General features: G+C 43.3%; 1 protein-coding gene across 6 annotated transcripts in view; it reads right to left on the bottom strand.

Moving 5' to 3' along the window:
• Positions 1-8469: 8469 nt before the first annotated feature.
• Positions 8470-15341, bottom strand: part of Tnrc6b (trinucleotide repeat containing adaptor 6B) — a 230588-nt gene continuing 223716 nt past the window's right edge. For all 6 annotated transcript variants that reach the window (XM_057791813.1, XM_057791817.1, XM_057791815.1 and 3 more), the window contains 4 exons: positions 13745-13969; positions 13304-13374; positions 10626-10765; positions 8470-9271 (listed from right to left, as the gene is read on the bottom strand). In XM_057791813.1, the coding sequence (XP_057647796.1) occupies positions 8884-9271; positions 10626-10765; positions 13304-13374; positions 13745-13969 (824 nt within the window). In that variant the 3' untranslated portion in view covers positions 8470-8883. The remainder of the gene's footprint in view (positions 9272-10625; positions 10766-13303; positions 13375-13744; positions 13970-15341) is intronic.

Here is a 15341-nt window from a genome sequence, read left to right on the forward strand (position 1 = left end):
ATTTGCTTCGCAATTAGACCTGCCAAAGGGCAGGATCTGGGAAGGCCCTTTTGCCCTCACTATGCTGACCTGGCGAGTCTCTCCTCCGCTTCCCTCTCAGATGTGGGGATACCATGGACACAGAAACTGGAAAAACATAAAGATGCAGATCGACTTCTTTCCCCTCTTCCCGCCTTTCCCCTTTTCAGAAAAAGCATAGTTACAAATTCCGGTTACAAAATGGACCAAGGATGACCACGTATGGACCTTTTGTTGTTTTTGTTGACAAAACAAACAAACAAACCCCCTCAAGAACCCAGCAACCTCTAGTGAAATTCACATTTGCATAACAATACATCCCAAGGCAACCAGGAGTGAGTGTCTTTCTGAGTGAAGCTGAAGGAACCCAGGAGAGTGCTTTTCTCTGCGGAGGAACTGAGGGTGGTGGACAGGGCCCTTGGCATCCACTGGATAAGGAGTGGAAGAGGTGGGTGGGGTCGTTGAAAACCAACATGAAGCACACGAAGAGACTACACATCTCTAGATTAACTACAACAGATTTCAAGAACTACAATATGATTTCAGAATTTTTTTTTTTAAACACTGGTCTTAATTCTTTCAAAACCTTTTTTCTTGCATGCAATAAATACCCTGTTCACATAAATGACAACATTGCTGTTACTTGCATTTGAGAAAACCGTGACCTCCTAAGGCAGAGGGTGAAAAAATGCACCTTCTGCAGCGCAAAGCCAGAAATGCCTTCTTTACATGCATGAACTGGTCACCAAAATCACCTCATTCCAATTGCTCCAGTGCTTACAGAAACACACACTCACTCTCTCTCCTCTCTCTCTCTCTCTCTCTCTCTCTCTCTCTCTCTCTCACACACACACACACACACACACACACACACACACACACAAACTAGGGAATGCAGATGTAGACAGCTGACCTGTACTGGACTAACCTGAGCCTTACTCATAACCTCTCATAACCTTCAGGCCCAAGACCCAGAATCCCTTTAGCATGACCACACCATGCAAAATGGACGCTCATGAAAATCCAACAGCTGTCCCTGGGGCTGCCAGGAGACTGACAGACCATGGTTGGTCTCTGGACTGACAAAGGCACATTCAGAAGAACTACATTTAAGAGATTCCTTGAAAAGAATTAAAGGGGGTAGTGTTTTAAACACAATTATTGTAACATAACCCCAAACTTCTGGCAAAAAGAAGTTTCAAGCTAAAACCTATCACTTGGTGAGTGACCATCCTACCTTTACAAGGTATGTGACCTCTCTTGAAGGATTCCCAAGGGTCTATTTAGTTTTGCATAAAGATCCCCCCTTTTGTTTTTGGCATACACACTCTGCATCTATCACCTTTTCCTGCCTTAAGGCCAGTCATGAAAGTAAGGCTGTTTCATCTGCCTCCAGTCCCTTTACAACCCCCAGGAGTGGGGTACCCTTTTGGTGGTCCAAGAAGAACTGAATAACCCACCAGAAGGTCCAGGAAGTCAGGAAGGGAAAGAATGTAGGAAGGAAGGATTTCCCTTTTGGAAGAAGTCATCCCAATTTACTGATACTGGCTGGAAATGGGTCAACTGTAACTGGGAGTTTATTTCTGAAGTACTGAAATATTTTTTATAGTGTGAAAACTGAGCCATACAGCGCTCTTGGGAAACACTTATTTTTCATTTAAAATAGAACACTTGTTTATGAAAGTATACCTGGCCTGTCCCCTCCCATAGAAAGGTAAATCTGTCATGAGGAACAATGCTCAGCTCTGCAGAGCCACTGGTCCTTTTCCTGCCATGGGCCCACCTTACCAGAAAGAGCTATTTAAATGCCAAGAGGCAAACATCGGCAGTTTCTGTCACTTTGCTACTATCTTAAAAACCATTCAGCAGGGTGGCGGTGACTCATGTCTTTAAATGGCAGCATGCCGGAGCCAGAGGCAGGTGAATATCTGTGAGTTCGAGGCCAGTCTGGTCTACAGAGCACGTTTCAGGACAGGCTCCAAAGCTTCAGAGAAACCCTGTCTCAAAAAAACCAACAATGACAAAAAGCCCCAAGTCATTCAAATGATGGAAAATACTTCCCGACTGCTCAGGACCCAGTCAGGATGGCCACCCACATGGGGCAGAGTAGATGCTGACCTGGCAGGAGCTAGCTCTCCACTGACCAGTGCCTCCCACTTCCTTTTATCTTGTTCATGTCCTCCTCTGGCAGTGTAAACTGGGGAAGATGTTGTCGGCAGTTTAGTGAGGATTGATATTCAATTTTTGCTTTATGAGACAGAGTCTCTCTGAGACTTGTTATGTAGACCAGGCTGCCCTTGAACTCAGAGAGATCCACTTGCCTCTGCCTCTCAAGTGCTGGGATTAAAGTGTGTGTCATCAAACCTGGACCACTATTTAGTTTTTATTATTACTATATTTTTAGATTCTTGGAGTTGATCATTTCAAATCTAAAGAAAGTATGGTATCCTGTGTCAAATTTAAGATTGAGAATAAAAACACTATTTTTGACAATGATCATCTCTGATGACAGCGTAACTTTGGCACTGGCAATAAGCCTAGAGGGCATTGTTACAGGGAGCACACAAACTCTGGGAACATTCTTGTTTTCTTAGACTGATGATGTAGATAAAGAGCGAAGGTTCTCTGCATGGCCACTGGGATCTAAAGACGGACAGTCACTTGCACACTGGCTAGATTAACCCTAGCTGCAGACAGACGCGATTGTGGAACAAGGTTTCTCTTTGAAGTGACATTGGAAGTACAGCTAATGCACCGACACAGGCTGTGACTTGGCAAAAACACTGGAGAATAAAGTTTCTTAAACAAACAAACAAACAACCACAGCTAAGACCGTGCCTCTGCTCCTAGTTGAAGACCTTATATGTAGAATAAAAAACTCTAATCCAAATCAACAAATGGCTGGGCTGTACAGGCTGAATTTTAACTCAAAAGGGGGCAGGGAAGAATGGGACCTTCTTTATACAAAGACTCGCTTGTGCCTCATCTTAGAGATGGCTATCGTAGCCAGGCCTGCGGAAAATGCCCTATGAAACTGGACAGGAGAGCAGGCTTGGTGTACATGTTTTGCTCAGCATAGAGACACTAAGAGTCAAAATGGCAGAATATGAGAAAATAATTTAGAAAGTACACAGCATCTGAGGTCGAAGTAGAATCTGGCTATTAACCCTACACAAACCACATCCCTTCTAAGAAGAGGGTAACAGTGATAGTAGGGCTGGAGGAACTTTGTGGCTCAGGCATAGAGCGTGCTTGCCTAGCGTAGGCAAAGTCCTGGATTCTCTCTCCAGCACCACAAACTCCGAGAAGAGAGATGTGTTTGCAGGAAGTTGATGTTCAGTCTCTGGTAGGTACACTGGGAAAGCCCTTCCGAGTTCTTAGCAGGAATTCTTCCCCTTTCCTCTTTCCCCCTCACGTTTAATCTTCTAGATCACATTCAATTTTTAACATGCTACATTCACAACAGAAGTGGGAAAATTCTTAGAACACAAGCCATTGCGATACAAACCCTGTTGGCTATAAATAACTAACTGAATGCCAGCACATAGGTGATGTTTTACAGGGACACTAAGGGAGAATACAGTTTGAGTCTGTTGTTTTATGAATCAGCACTGCTGTATTGCTAAATTCATTCCTATGAATGTTGGAAATGAAAAATAAGGTTCAAGGATTAAGGGCAGCCGGGCGGTGGTGGCGCACATCTTTAATCCCAGCACTTGGGAGGCAGAGGCAGGCGGATCTCTGTGAGTTCGAGGCCAGCCTGGTCTAGAAAAGCTAGTTCCAGGACAGGAATCAAAAGCTACAGAGAAACCCTGTCTCGAAAATTTAACAAACAAACAAACAAACAAAAAAAAAGGATTAAGGGCTGAGAGAAGAGACAGACAATTCTCTCTCTCTCTCTTTTTCCAAACAGGGTATCAGAGACCTGTTTCTCAACTCTTAAATGGGGTCACGGCACTGGGTCTCATCGGCAGCAGAGGTTCTCCCGAGTGATGGAAGACAACTCTTTCCTCCACTTGTGCTTTTCTTTTGGCTACTCATATGGTAGACAGAAACAAGTCTGTGATGCTCATGAGACATATGTACATTTACCTACCACTAACCAATAATTTAAAAGAAAGCCAGCTGGTGGATCTCTGTGAGTTTGGGGCCAGTCTGGTCTACAGAGCGAGATCTAAGACAGCCAGGCCTACACAAAGAAACCGTAGGGGAGTGGGGGTGGGGGTGGGGGTGGGGAGTCATTTAAAACAAGACCAAAACAAAACAAAAACCCAATAAAACAAAAACCACCTAGTATAAAATAGAAAGCTCACACTTACATGCTTATAATGTGCACAAAACAAATCTAAATAGTGGTGACTAGCAAGCCTCTGTATATATGCCAGAACGTGCGAAGGGTATGCTCATTGATCTTCCATGCATAACGAGTCACCTAAAGTCTTGGTAGACAGGGTTTTTGGTAAAGAATACCATGGGAAGGGAAGGCTTTCTACTTTCCAGACACCCTCACCACATCCTCTTCTTAGCTCACTGCCAATCACTAACAAGAGCTTCCAGAAAGGTGACAAATGGAAGAAGGGAGGGGCAGGAAGAAGACAGGAAAACAGAAGCTGAGAAGCAGGAGCCTTCTTCCACTGGCCCGGCACAAAAAGACTTTCCCCATCACTGGAACTGTCACCCTTCTACACAAGGAAAAGTCAGCACCTATGGAGGGCACACAACATAGGAAAGAACTTGGCATCCCACATTATCAGACAAAAAAAAGTATTTAACTTCCTCAATTTTTTTTTTAAATTTTGATTTAGCCCACTGCCTTTGGGGCCTGTCCAGAAACACTCCAATTTCCTTTACAGGCAAGCATCTTACTAACTGTGGAGTGACTGGACCACGTGCACATACACACTCGTCCCCTACTTAGGATGTCTGGGTGTATGTACGAAGGCACTAAAGCGGTTTCAGAGAATGCAGGCAGCAACCCCACCCATTCACTTTACCTGTGGAGCTGGAGTTTCTTTCCCACTGGGAAGCTTAAAGTTTGAAAGAAGCTGTGGCCACGACTTCTGGCCCCAGGAGGGAATACAAAAGGAGAATTCAGTATCACCGAAATAGAAAGGAAACACTCCACATCTCTACCACCCAGGATGGGGACAGTAAGCAGCAGATCTTCAAAACAGCGTTTAAAACAAGCACAACAGTAGCTGGGAGCTAAAACAAAGTAAAACCACTTGTTCCTTATTAGATTCTTCTGTTTTCTCCACCTGTAGCAGACGGAGGTGAAACAGACATTCTTCATGAACAGAAGAGTCCATAGGTAATTTTCCTTTAGTAATGCTTACACTTAAGATTTGTTTAAAATATTTCCTAACTCTTTACACAGATTCTCAGCAATCCAACAACTGCACTACTTACACAGTTTAGAGCCAATTCTTTTTTCTTAAGCTGTTTTTTCTTCCTTTATTCCTTTCTTTTGTTGATGGGGCTGGAGAGACAGGGAGAAGGGCTGCATCGGAGAATATAAACAGGACTGGGGAGATGTCAGTCCAGCCTTATAAGAAGTTAACAGTGTGGCGGCAATCCTACTCATGTACACCAAACACCCTCCCATTCAGTTATACACAATCTCAAGTGACGCCATGACAGCGCTCACAAAACCTGATTCTTCTCCCACAGTTGTTAAGAAAATGAATTTACCTGTTGCTGCTAAATTGGTTAACTTTTAAAAAATATTTCTATGTATCTTAAAATGTGTGATCCCCTGTATGATAATAACATTTGAAGACTTTTCTTTTTACATTTTTGTAAGTAAAAATCATTTAAACTTTTCGAAGTTTCAGGAACTTGTAAAAGTTTACTAACGGGAAAGAAACAGCTGTCTATCTAGGATAAGATATGGTTAAATAAACCATCTTCAAAAAACTGGCTGCCTACCCTAGAATTCCTGAGAATGCTCGCAAATTTTAAAGCAGGAAAATAAATGTTAAAAACAAAACAAAAACACTGTTAAATGCTCCCAGAGTTAGTCTTCATCTAAAATATATATTTATATGTGTGTGTATATATATATATGTGCGTGTGTGTGTGTGTATATATATATACACACACACACACGCACTTTTTGGTCTTTTTTTTTTAAAGTTTTTAGGTTTTTTTTCCCTTTAAGCTTATGATGGAAGAACATTTTAGCTTCTCGTGTTTATTTTTACATATTTCAAATCCCTCATTATGTCTTGTAAACAAGAGGGGCTCTAGCACCCGGCTTTCACCGTAGTATCGTAAGGAACTCAACTAAGCCATAGTGCAGGTCAAGGACCCAACAGGCATAAAGAGGAGGAGGGGGAGGAGGGGAGGGCAGGCAGGGCCATGAACGAACCAAGAGCGGCAGTGGACAATCCCCATAGGCTCTTGGGAGTCTGGGGATGCTAAGATTTAGCCTTCAGTCTGCAGATATCTGAATATAAGCTGCACTTCACTTGGACATCACCATCCACGACAGAGCTCTGTTCCAACACAAAGAGTCAGTGGGGCTGGAAAGAGACATTTTGTAGGGGCAGAGGTGGGAAGGGGATGGTGGTGATAAAAACCAGAAAGCAGGAGGAAGGCAGAGTCCCTGTGAACAAGATGTTGCAGGAACAAACCCACCCACCTGCCAAGGGCTCCTAGACTGACAAGCACAAGTGCCCACGGGAACAAAGCCTGTCAATCTCTTCTGAAGCCAGGTTTATGTCCGACAGGGTAGGCCAAGAGGAGCACAGAATTTCCCACTCATTGTCTCACAAAGCCACTTACACACAATTTTGTTTTTTGTTTTTTTGTTGCTTTTCGTTTTCCTATCCGTATCACCCTACCCACCTACACAAATACACAAGCTGAAAGTCAAATACATTAGGCATTGTTGTATCCTTCACTGAAGATGCTAAAGAAAGAAAAACTCCCTTGTCCTCAATAGCAGCAAGTCACAGAGGACAGCAGAGGTCTGCTCCCACCAGGGGTTGGAATGGGCAGGTAATTGCTGGTACAGAATGTCGGCACTTCATGTTGAACAAACAGTACGATGCAGACTGGGATATCCACACAAGTGCTAGCATGTTACCCGCATACATCTCCCCCCCCTCCCCCGCCCACCGTCTATTTTGTATGTAAGGATTCCCCTTCAGGCTTGCTTTCACTCTCTTCACAATTAGCAGTTTTATATATTTTGATTCCAACATAGTACATACATGTTGTTGATAACTGTGGATTAAACATTGCCTCCTGTTCGGCCCAGAGAACTACTACATTGATGCTTTTTAAAAAAAGTCTTTAAATACCAAAATTAAAAAAAAAAAAAACATTACAAGAAAGAAAAATAAAAGAGGTCAAAACCAAAACAAGGTGCAATACTTAAGTCTTTGCTAAGTTATTTCTGCCTAAGCAAAACCACATACACAGGAAACACAACACAGAGAAACAAGGGGGAAAGCCTGAAGTACACACTGGTTTAAGAACATTCGTTAAGTAAACGTTTCTGTCAGTGATGGCCTGGTGCTGTAACACGCCACGGCCTGGCACAGGTAATGCTCAGCGAGAGGAGCAGAGAGGGAGGAGCTGCGCTGCTTCCAGGAGGCTGCTCACAATTTGCCGTTTTCCTCAAATGATAACAAGAACCAATAAGAATATTTAATTTGCATTACCTGATTCCTTATAAAAAATTCTCACACTTGATCACTTGTAAAGTGGGAACACAGCTTTTCTGCTTTTGAAACATCACATGATTTAAAAATTACTGAATCTTCTATTCTTATTCAAAGTAGCAAAAAAATGCCTGCTTGGGACTTAAAACTCCCGTGTGCTCAGCGGCCGCTTATTTCACAGCACAGAAGTGAGCAACAGGTGCTCTGAGAGGTGCCTCCCGCCGACTGCTGGCCTTGGCAGTGCTTCGCTCTGCTGCTAGGTCAAGGGAAGGCTGGGGCACCTCGCGCTCTGGCTACTGCTCTCATTGAAAAGCACCCTTCGTCTCAGTGCAGCCCGAAGAGGTGGCTTGAGTTGCAGCAGCCCCCTGTGCTCCTGTGTTCTCATAGTTAAAAAAAATTAAAAGCAGATGGCCGGCCAGCCAGCCTGCGAACTGTCAGCAATGCAGCTTTCTGAGAAATCAGGGTGGGGTGAGATGAGGAGGGCAGGACGCAGGCACACACACAGAGACAGAGGAGGATGCACACAAATGCACATGAACACACGTGCACACACATACCAGAACGAGCATGCCTGGGCAGTTACATGTGCCAGAACACACTGGTATTTATCAACCAGCCAATCACAAAATTTTTCCTTTTTTTTTTTTTTAAAGTTTTTTTGTTTTTGTTTTTAAAGTGAGGCTCCGTCAAGTCTTCCCTCCCCCCTCCCCCAACAATTCTTTTGAATTTCCCTCCCACCCAAACATGGTAGACCTAAGGACGGAAACACACCCAGTGCAAACAAAGTTAAAAAGCTATTTTTTTCAGTATATATGTTTCTTAGCAACAACTTCCATATAACATGAAAAAAGTGAAAAACTAGAAACTAATTTTTTTAATTTTTTTGTGTTTAAATTTAAATGGTATGTGTACTTGCTTCACATTGTCTTTCTAGGTTGGCGTTCATGATTCAAGTATTTCAAGAGTGATATGTTCTCTTTTTGGATTCATATTCCAAACGAAAAAACTGAAGTTTTAAGGGAGGCAACTATGTGCTCAGACAGTCTGTCAATGACCCACCTTTCTTCTCTCTCCGTTTTCTTTTTTCCTTTTAAAAATGTATTTATTGCAAGTTGAAAAAAAAAACGAAAAGGTCAAGTTAGTGCTGCTGCTGTTCCAAAAAAAGGTCACGAGGTCAGAGTTGAAAGTTCTAAGTTCAGATTGAATCCGACCCTCCTCCTAGAAGGTCACCAGGTAGTAAAGGAGCAGGGCTGCCCATCCTATGGGGATCTTCCACCGTCGAAACTCCCCACAAGCTAGAAGAATAGTTTGAGGGACCCCACAAGGAAGTGCCAGCAAGATCGGCCCCACTGCTGCCACCAGTGCTGCTGCTCCACTGCCCGAGCCCGGTGGACCCACCGAAAAGGTTCAGCGCAGGTCCAACGGGGTCTGCCTGGTTCTGGCTGGTCTCCAGTGACTGCCATCCTGTGGCAGGTGCGCTTGGGGTTGCTGCAGGTGTAGGCGGCTGAGCTTGAGCCAGGAAGCGGCTAACTTCATCTTCAGTGGCAAACTCGGCCAAGATGGTAGTGTTTCCCAACACACACCTGGAGGAAAAAGGAAGAGAGCAATGTGATCTCAGAGACCAGAAGAACACAAGGCATCACTGCTGCCAGCTCTCTGCCACTGCATGGACTACATGCTTGCTTGCTTACTGACTGAGATGGGGGTCTTACATAGCCCAGGTGGCCTTCCGTCTCTGCCTCCTAAATGCTGAGATTACAGGTGTGCACCATCATGTTTGGTTTATGTAGTACTGGAGACTGAACCTAGGGATTTTATGCATGCTAAGCAAGATCAATTGAGCTACATCTCCAGTCCACCTGTATGGGGTGAGAGAGAGAGAGAGAGAGAGAATCTAGACCACAGAGGACATAAAAGTTGTGATGTTGGATATATCAGCATGTATTTGTTCATACTAACCACCATCAGTGACTCAGAAAGCAAACTTAACCCTAATGTAAACTGTGGACTCTGGTGGATTAGGCACCAATGAATGTTCATAAACTGTAACAAATGGGCCGTTCTAGTAAGTGGTGCTCATAATGGGGAAAGGCATCATTGAGTGAGTGGTCAGGATTATTATGGGAAGTTGTTGTCCCATCATCTCAATTTCGTTGTGAATTTAAAGTATTCTCAAAAAACTTCAAGTCTTACAAAAGCAAAAAGAATGTCAGTTTTTTTTTTGTTTTGTTTTTTTGTTTTTTTAACTCCACATGAGGTAAAGAATGACACCTATTCACCCATTAATATCAGGCCAGCCAGCGCTAGCACCTAGAGCACCATTCCATCTTAGGGAATGGACTGGCTGCTGGGGCCTCACTGTCACTTGTTTGTGTTCTCTGGGGATTTTTGTCACAGTGTCTGTTGCCCAAGGGAGTCAACACTTTTCTGTCCACCAGTGTAAGAGAATGGTTAGACCCTGATTCACTTCATGCAAAAGTGCTGCTACAAATAATTTCTTTTTGGGGCTGGGTGTGGTGATGCACACCTTTAATCACAGCACTTGGGAGCCAGAGGCAGGTAGATGAGTCCAAGGCCAGCCTGATTCTACAATGAGCTTCAGGACAGCCAGGGCTATACAGAGAAACCCTGTCTCAAGAAGTCAAACACAGGTAGTCCAGGTAGTGATAGAATTTTCATAAACATTGGCTTTGTTTGCTGTACAATTTACTTACTATACAAATCATTTACATTTGAAGTTCAGAGTTTGAGCCTATGATATACACTAGACAACGCAAACAAAGTTAGGAAGAAGGACAGCCACCTCAGCATCTGCAGATGTACACACGACTGAGGTTCTCATGTGCATGCTTCCGTCACTGTTCTGTTAAGCAGGGCCAGAGCACTCCTGTGTGCATCATGTGTGCTGTCTGGATGCACGCAGGGTACAGTACTCACATATGCAGTGCAGTCTGGGCCTTGGCTGCCTCTTGTTTGGTGCTGTACCGGATCAGGGCAGTGCCCTGGGTTAGATTCAGATGGAATGTCAGCAGTGGACCATGCTGCATGCAGATCGTTCTCAAGGTTGACCCATCAATCTAAGAGGTAACAACATGTGTGAGCTAAGATGTGGAGCAGGCATGGAAAAGGCAAATTTCTAAGACATTTACAGAAGGAGATTGAGGTTCATTATTCCTATTTTATAAATAAGATGTTTCTTTATAAAAATAACTAAAAATAAAAACATAAGAACCATAAAACAAGCCTGTTTTTTAAAAAGAGAGCAACAAACAAGTGTATGCTTATTTGTGAAGCTAAAGTCACCATGCAAAGTTATCAGCATCATTACTAACATTTTATTTTTTTCTACCTCCTCATTTAATAACCCCACAGAGACAAGAAAAGCACTCAAGTTAAAACTGGCCTAGTCCAAGCCGGGCGATGGTGGCGCATGCCTTTAATCCCAGCACTCGGGAGGCAGAGGCAGGCAGATCTCTGTGAGTTCGAGACCAGCCTGGTCTACAGAGCTAGTTCCAGGACAGGCTCCAAAGCCACAGAGAAACCCTGTCTCGAAAAACCAAAAAAAAAAAAAAAAAAAAAAAAAAACTGGCCTAGTCCAAAAACAAATCACTCCAACACTGCCATATTCCTCTGACCATATAAAGTGGGGACTACTTCCACCTTCTTTTTTTCTTTTTTCCACCTTCTTTTTGACTAAGTGCACTGGACCAAATGCTGAAGGGATTATAGATAACTTCCCCAACCCAGGAGTTATATAAACAAACCTATTTACTTTATGGATTAATTTTGCAACACTATCTTAAATATATTTATTTCAGCCTTAATTCCAATACTTCAGCTTACTTCATTGGAAAAGAAATGCTACAACTGGGAATGCCTTTAAAAGCTGTGTAATGTGGTGAACAACAGTCTAACATATATAAGAACCCAGGTGTCATTTTCAGCACCAGTGGGGAGCCTAAAGAGTAAAACTCAGCAAACCATGTTAGCTCTTCACAGTAAACAACTATGAGTATGTCAGTATATGGCACAAATTGCTTTCCAGGAGACAGATGTCCTTCAACACATTTTTGGTGATGAAAAGTCAACTGGTCCATGCGTCAACTTTGCTCTACCAACAACTTAAACTAGGAATGACATTAATCTGCTTACTAGGCAGCTCTAATGTTTAAAAAAATCAATTCTTTCTGATACAAACAGAACCAATATCACATTCATTTACATACATACATAATGATGCATACTTACGATTTTTTAGTGGCTATAAGGAGTGAAGGATTAGCTAGCACATCTTATTGCCTCTCTCATCCTATCCACATTATAACCACTACAAAGTGTGACAACTTTGATAAGCCCAAGACAGGGTTTTTCTGTGTAACTGCTCTGGCTGTCCTAGAACTCATCCTGAAGACCAGGCTGGCCTCAGACTCACCGCCTCTGCCTCCCAAGTGCTGGGATTAAAGGCGTGTGCAACTACTGCTTGGCGTAAACTCTTAAAAAATAATGCATACATAGTTTTGAGCATCAACATGCTTGATTTTTTATACTGGGACTGTAGTTACAGGTAAAACTCCTGCTTACTGTGTGTGAGCCCCAGGTCTGACCTGCAGTCTCTACCCCTTGTAGTTGGGTCAGCTATTAGATGAGGGACTAAACTGAGACTGTGATTGAGTTTTGAGAACTAGGGAACCCTGGGCTGACCTAGAATTCCCTATGTAGACCATGGGGGACTCAAACTCGAGAGATCTGCTTGTCTCTGCCTCCCAGATGGCACGCACCACCACACCTGGCCTTAAATTGGGACTCCTGAGTTGATTAGACATCGGGGTAAAGAACGCCTTTCTCAAATATGCCTACAAATAGGAGTCTTGTGATTTACTTTCCACAAATAGGTTCACTGGGCAAATACGTTTACAATGAAATGTATTTCCCCATAAAGAATCCTAACACACACTAGCATGTCAAAGACTCTCAGAAATTTCACAGTGACACTTTACCAACTGAGCTTTTTCCAAGCCCCTTCTGTAGTATGTTTTTGTATGTGGTTAAAACACATCATCTCATTTGGTTCCAGATTCTAGCTGGCTTATCTTTACAATATACTTCCTTACCAGTAGGTCAGATGACCTTACTCTCACTGCTTTGTAGAATCTGCTCATCTCTAGCACTACTGAGGGTGAGGGTGAGCCTAAGAGACAGCACCCTATCCTGCCAATAGGACTCATTTAGTGGCCATGGAACAAATGTGCTTTCTTTATAGGCTAGAAGAGGGCATTAGACCTCCTACATTTGGAGTTACAGGCATCTGATGTGGGTGCTGGGAACCAAAACTTGGGTGCTCTGCATAAGCAGCAAGCTTTCTTAACTGCTGAGCCATCTCTCCAGTACCATAAATGAGCTTTCATATCTGCCAACCTCTTCCACTGTTTCTCCACCCTTTTTTGAAATAAGAGTCCCCATGTATCCCTAGAACTTGTTATGCAGACCAGGTTGGCCTTGAACTCAGACATCTAGTGTCTCTGCCTCTCAAGTGCTGGGCACTAAAGGTATGTGCCACCAGGTCTGGCTCCTCTCTCTTTAAATAAAACCAAGCCCTATCTAGAAAATAAGGTTACCTGTGGAGTGAGATTGTGAAGAACCAGCCAGTAACTAGGACGGACAGAACCACCATCACTCCAGGTAGAGGCTGCAAATAGAAAAATGAAGAAGACCGATAAAAACAAGAAAAAAGCACCCAATGAAAGGGGGACATTTTTATGCAGATCTTCCCTCCCTTCCTCCCTCTCCCAACCTTGATCTTCCTGGTCTTTTCTAGTCCTTGAACCCAGTGAATTCATTTGCTTTGTGTAAGCCAATCTTCCCTCCCACTGACCGCCCTCTCCAGTTGCTCATTTTTACTTCATGTGCCCTAGAGAGGTCCTGGGTCTCTTCATCTGTACTGTGCACAACTTTTCAATCAAAAGATGCTTTTTCTTCTACCAGACAGCTATGCTCTCCTCCAGTCAGCCCTCCCCAAGGCGTTAAATAGCCATTTCTGCTTGGTTGATGCTCCTCACCTGAGGCAATCCGAGAGTCCTGTGCTCCCCACCCCCTGACTGATCTGGGTGCTGTGCTGCTCCAAGGAGATGCCGGTTTGGGGTTGGTCAGGCCAGGAGGTGGGCGGGGCAACGGTGTAGTGTTCCTGGAGGAGATGTGGTTTTTCCACATCTTGTTGGAGAGATGAGTGGGGTTGTGTCCTATGGGATCTGGGGACCACGTGGATTTGTAATCAGGGAACTTTGCTGTGAGAAGAGAAAAGTCAAGAAGAAGCCACATTAGATGGGCACCTACCCACAAACAGACACAAATTTTATTTGCACATAAACACAAATATATTTATATTCTATAACTCTGTTGAACTCTGTCTCAAAAACATCGAAAAGTAGCAGGAAGCATACATTTTAAGAGCAGCAGTATGAGCTGGGCAGTGGTGGCACATGCCGTTAATCCCAGCATTAGGGAGGCAGAGGCAGGCAGATCTATTAAGTTCGAAACCAGCCTGGTCTACAAGAGCAAGTTTCAGGACAGCCAGGGCTACACAGAGAAATCCTGTCTCAGAAAAAATAAGGGGGGGGGAGGAAACAGTAAGAAAATAACTGTTGAGTGTGCTAAATTTTAAAATGATTCTAAACTGACAAAGATTTAATAAGGTAACTAATCTCCTACTACTTTCTTGGGTAAACACAACTTGAAAGAAAAGAGAAATTCATAGAGAAAATATTTCTGAGGAAGACAGACAGGGTTAGACTGTTAATACAAACAGAACTACAGTACTCACTAAATGCTCACTAACTACCATGAAAATCAAAACAAAACTAGAAAATTATGCATTGCTTGTGACTTGATACATGTCAGACACCAACACTGATTTTAAAAAATAGTCAATAAGGCTGGAGCAATGGCTTAGTAGTTTGGATTACTTGTTGCTCTTGTAAAGGATCTGGGTTTAGTTTCCAACATGGTGGCTCACAACCATTGCAATTCCAGGGGATCCTACAACCTCTTTTAACATCTGTGGGCACTAGGCACATATATGCAGGCAAATACTCATACATACACATACAATACAATAAAAATATCTAAAAGAAAGTCATTAAATAACCACCTCTGCTTACTAGGCTTAAGGTACCCGACAGCAGTGTGGGTAACACAATTATCTTGCAGAGCCTCTGATTCAGATGCGAGACAGAAAAACAGAACTGGTATCCTTGACAACAGCACATATGTTCAATACACAGAAGAGAGAAAACATTAGGCTGTCAGCAGAGGCTCTACAAAGATAAATCTGAAGGGTTTACATCAAGGGATGGGCTCAGAAAAGCAGGAAAAAGAAAATCTAGGTTCAGCAGAAGTTCTTTTCAGTTTTCATGGGGCAGAGAGCTAAGAGGCCATAGGTACACTGTGGCTATGTAAGCTGCAGTAGAGTTTCCATACGACTCAGCATAAACCAGAGTGAGAATAGAATGAACCAAAGGGAGTGGAGATGAAAACTATGACTGTCAAATATATTCCCCGAGAGACAGGGCTTGGGGTCCAGCGAATGAAGTAGGAAAGACTGTTCTAAGGATAGGCAAGATAACTGTTAGGGAAGTCTCAGGTCAATGTCCAACTGCA

The sequence above is a fragment of the Chionomys nivalis genome, chromosome 17 (genome assembly GCF_950005125.1).
Source record: "Chionomys nivalis chromosome 17, mChiNiv1.1, whole genome shotgun sequence".
NCBI lineage: Eukaryota > Metazoa > Chordata > Mammalia > Rodentia > Cricetidae > Chionomys > Chionomys nivalis.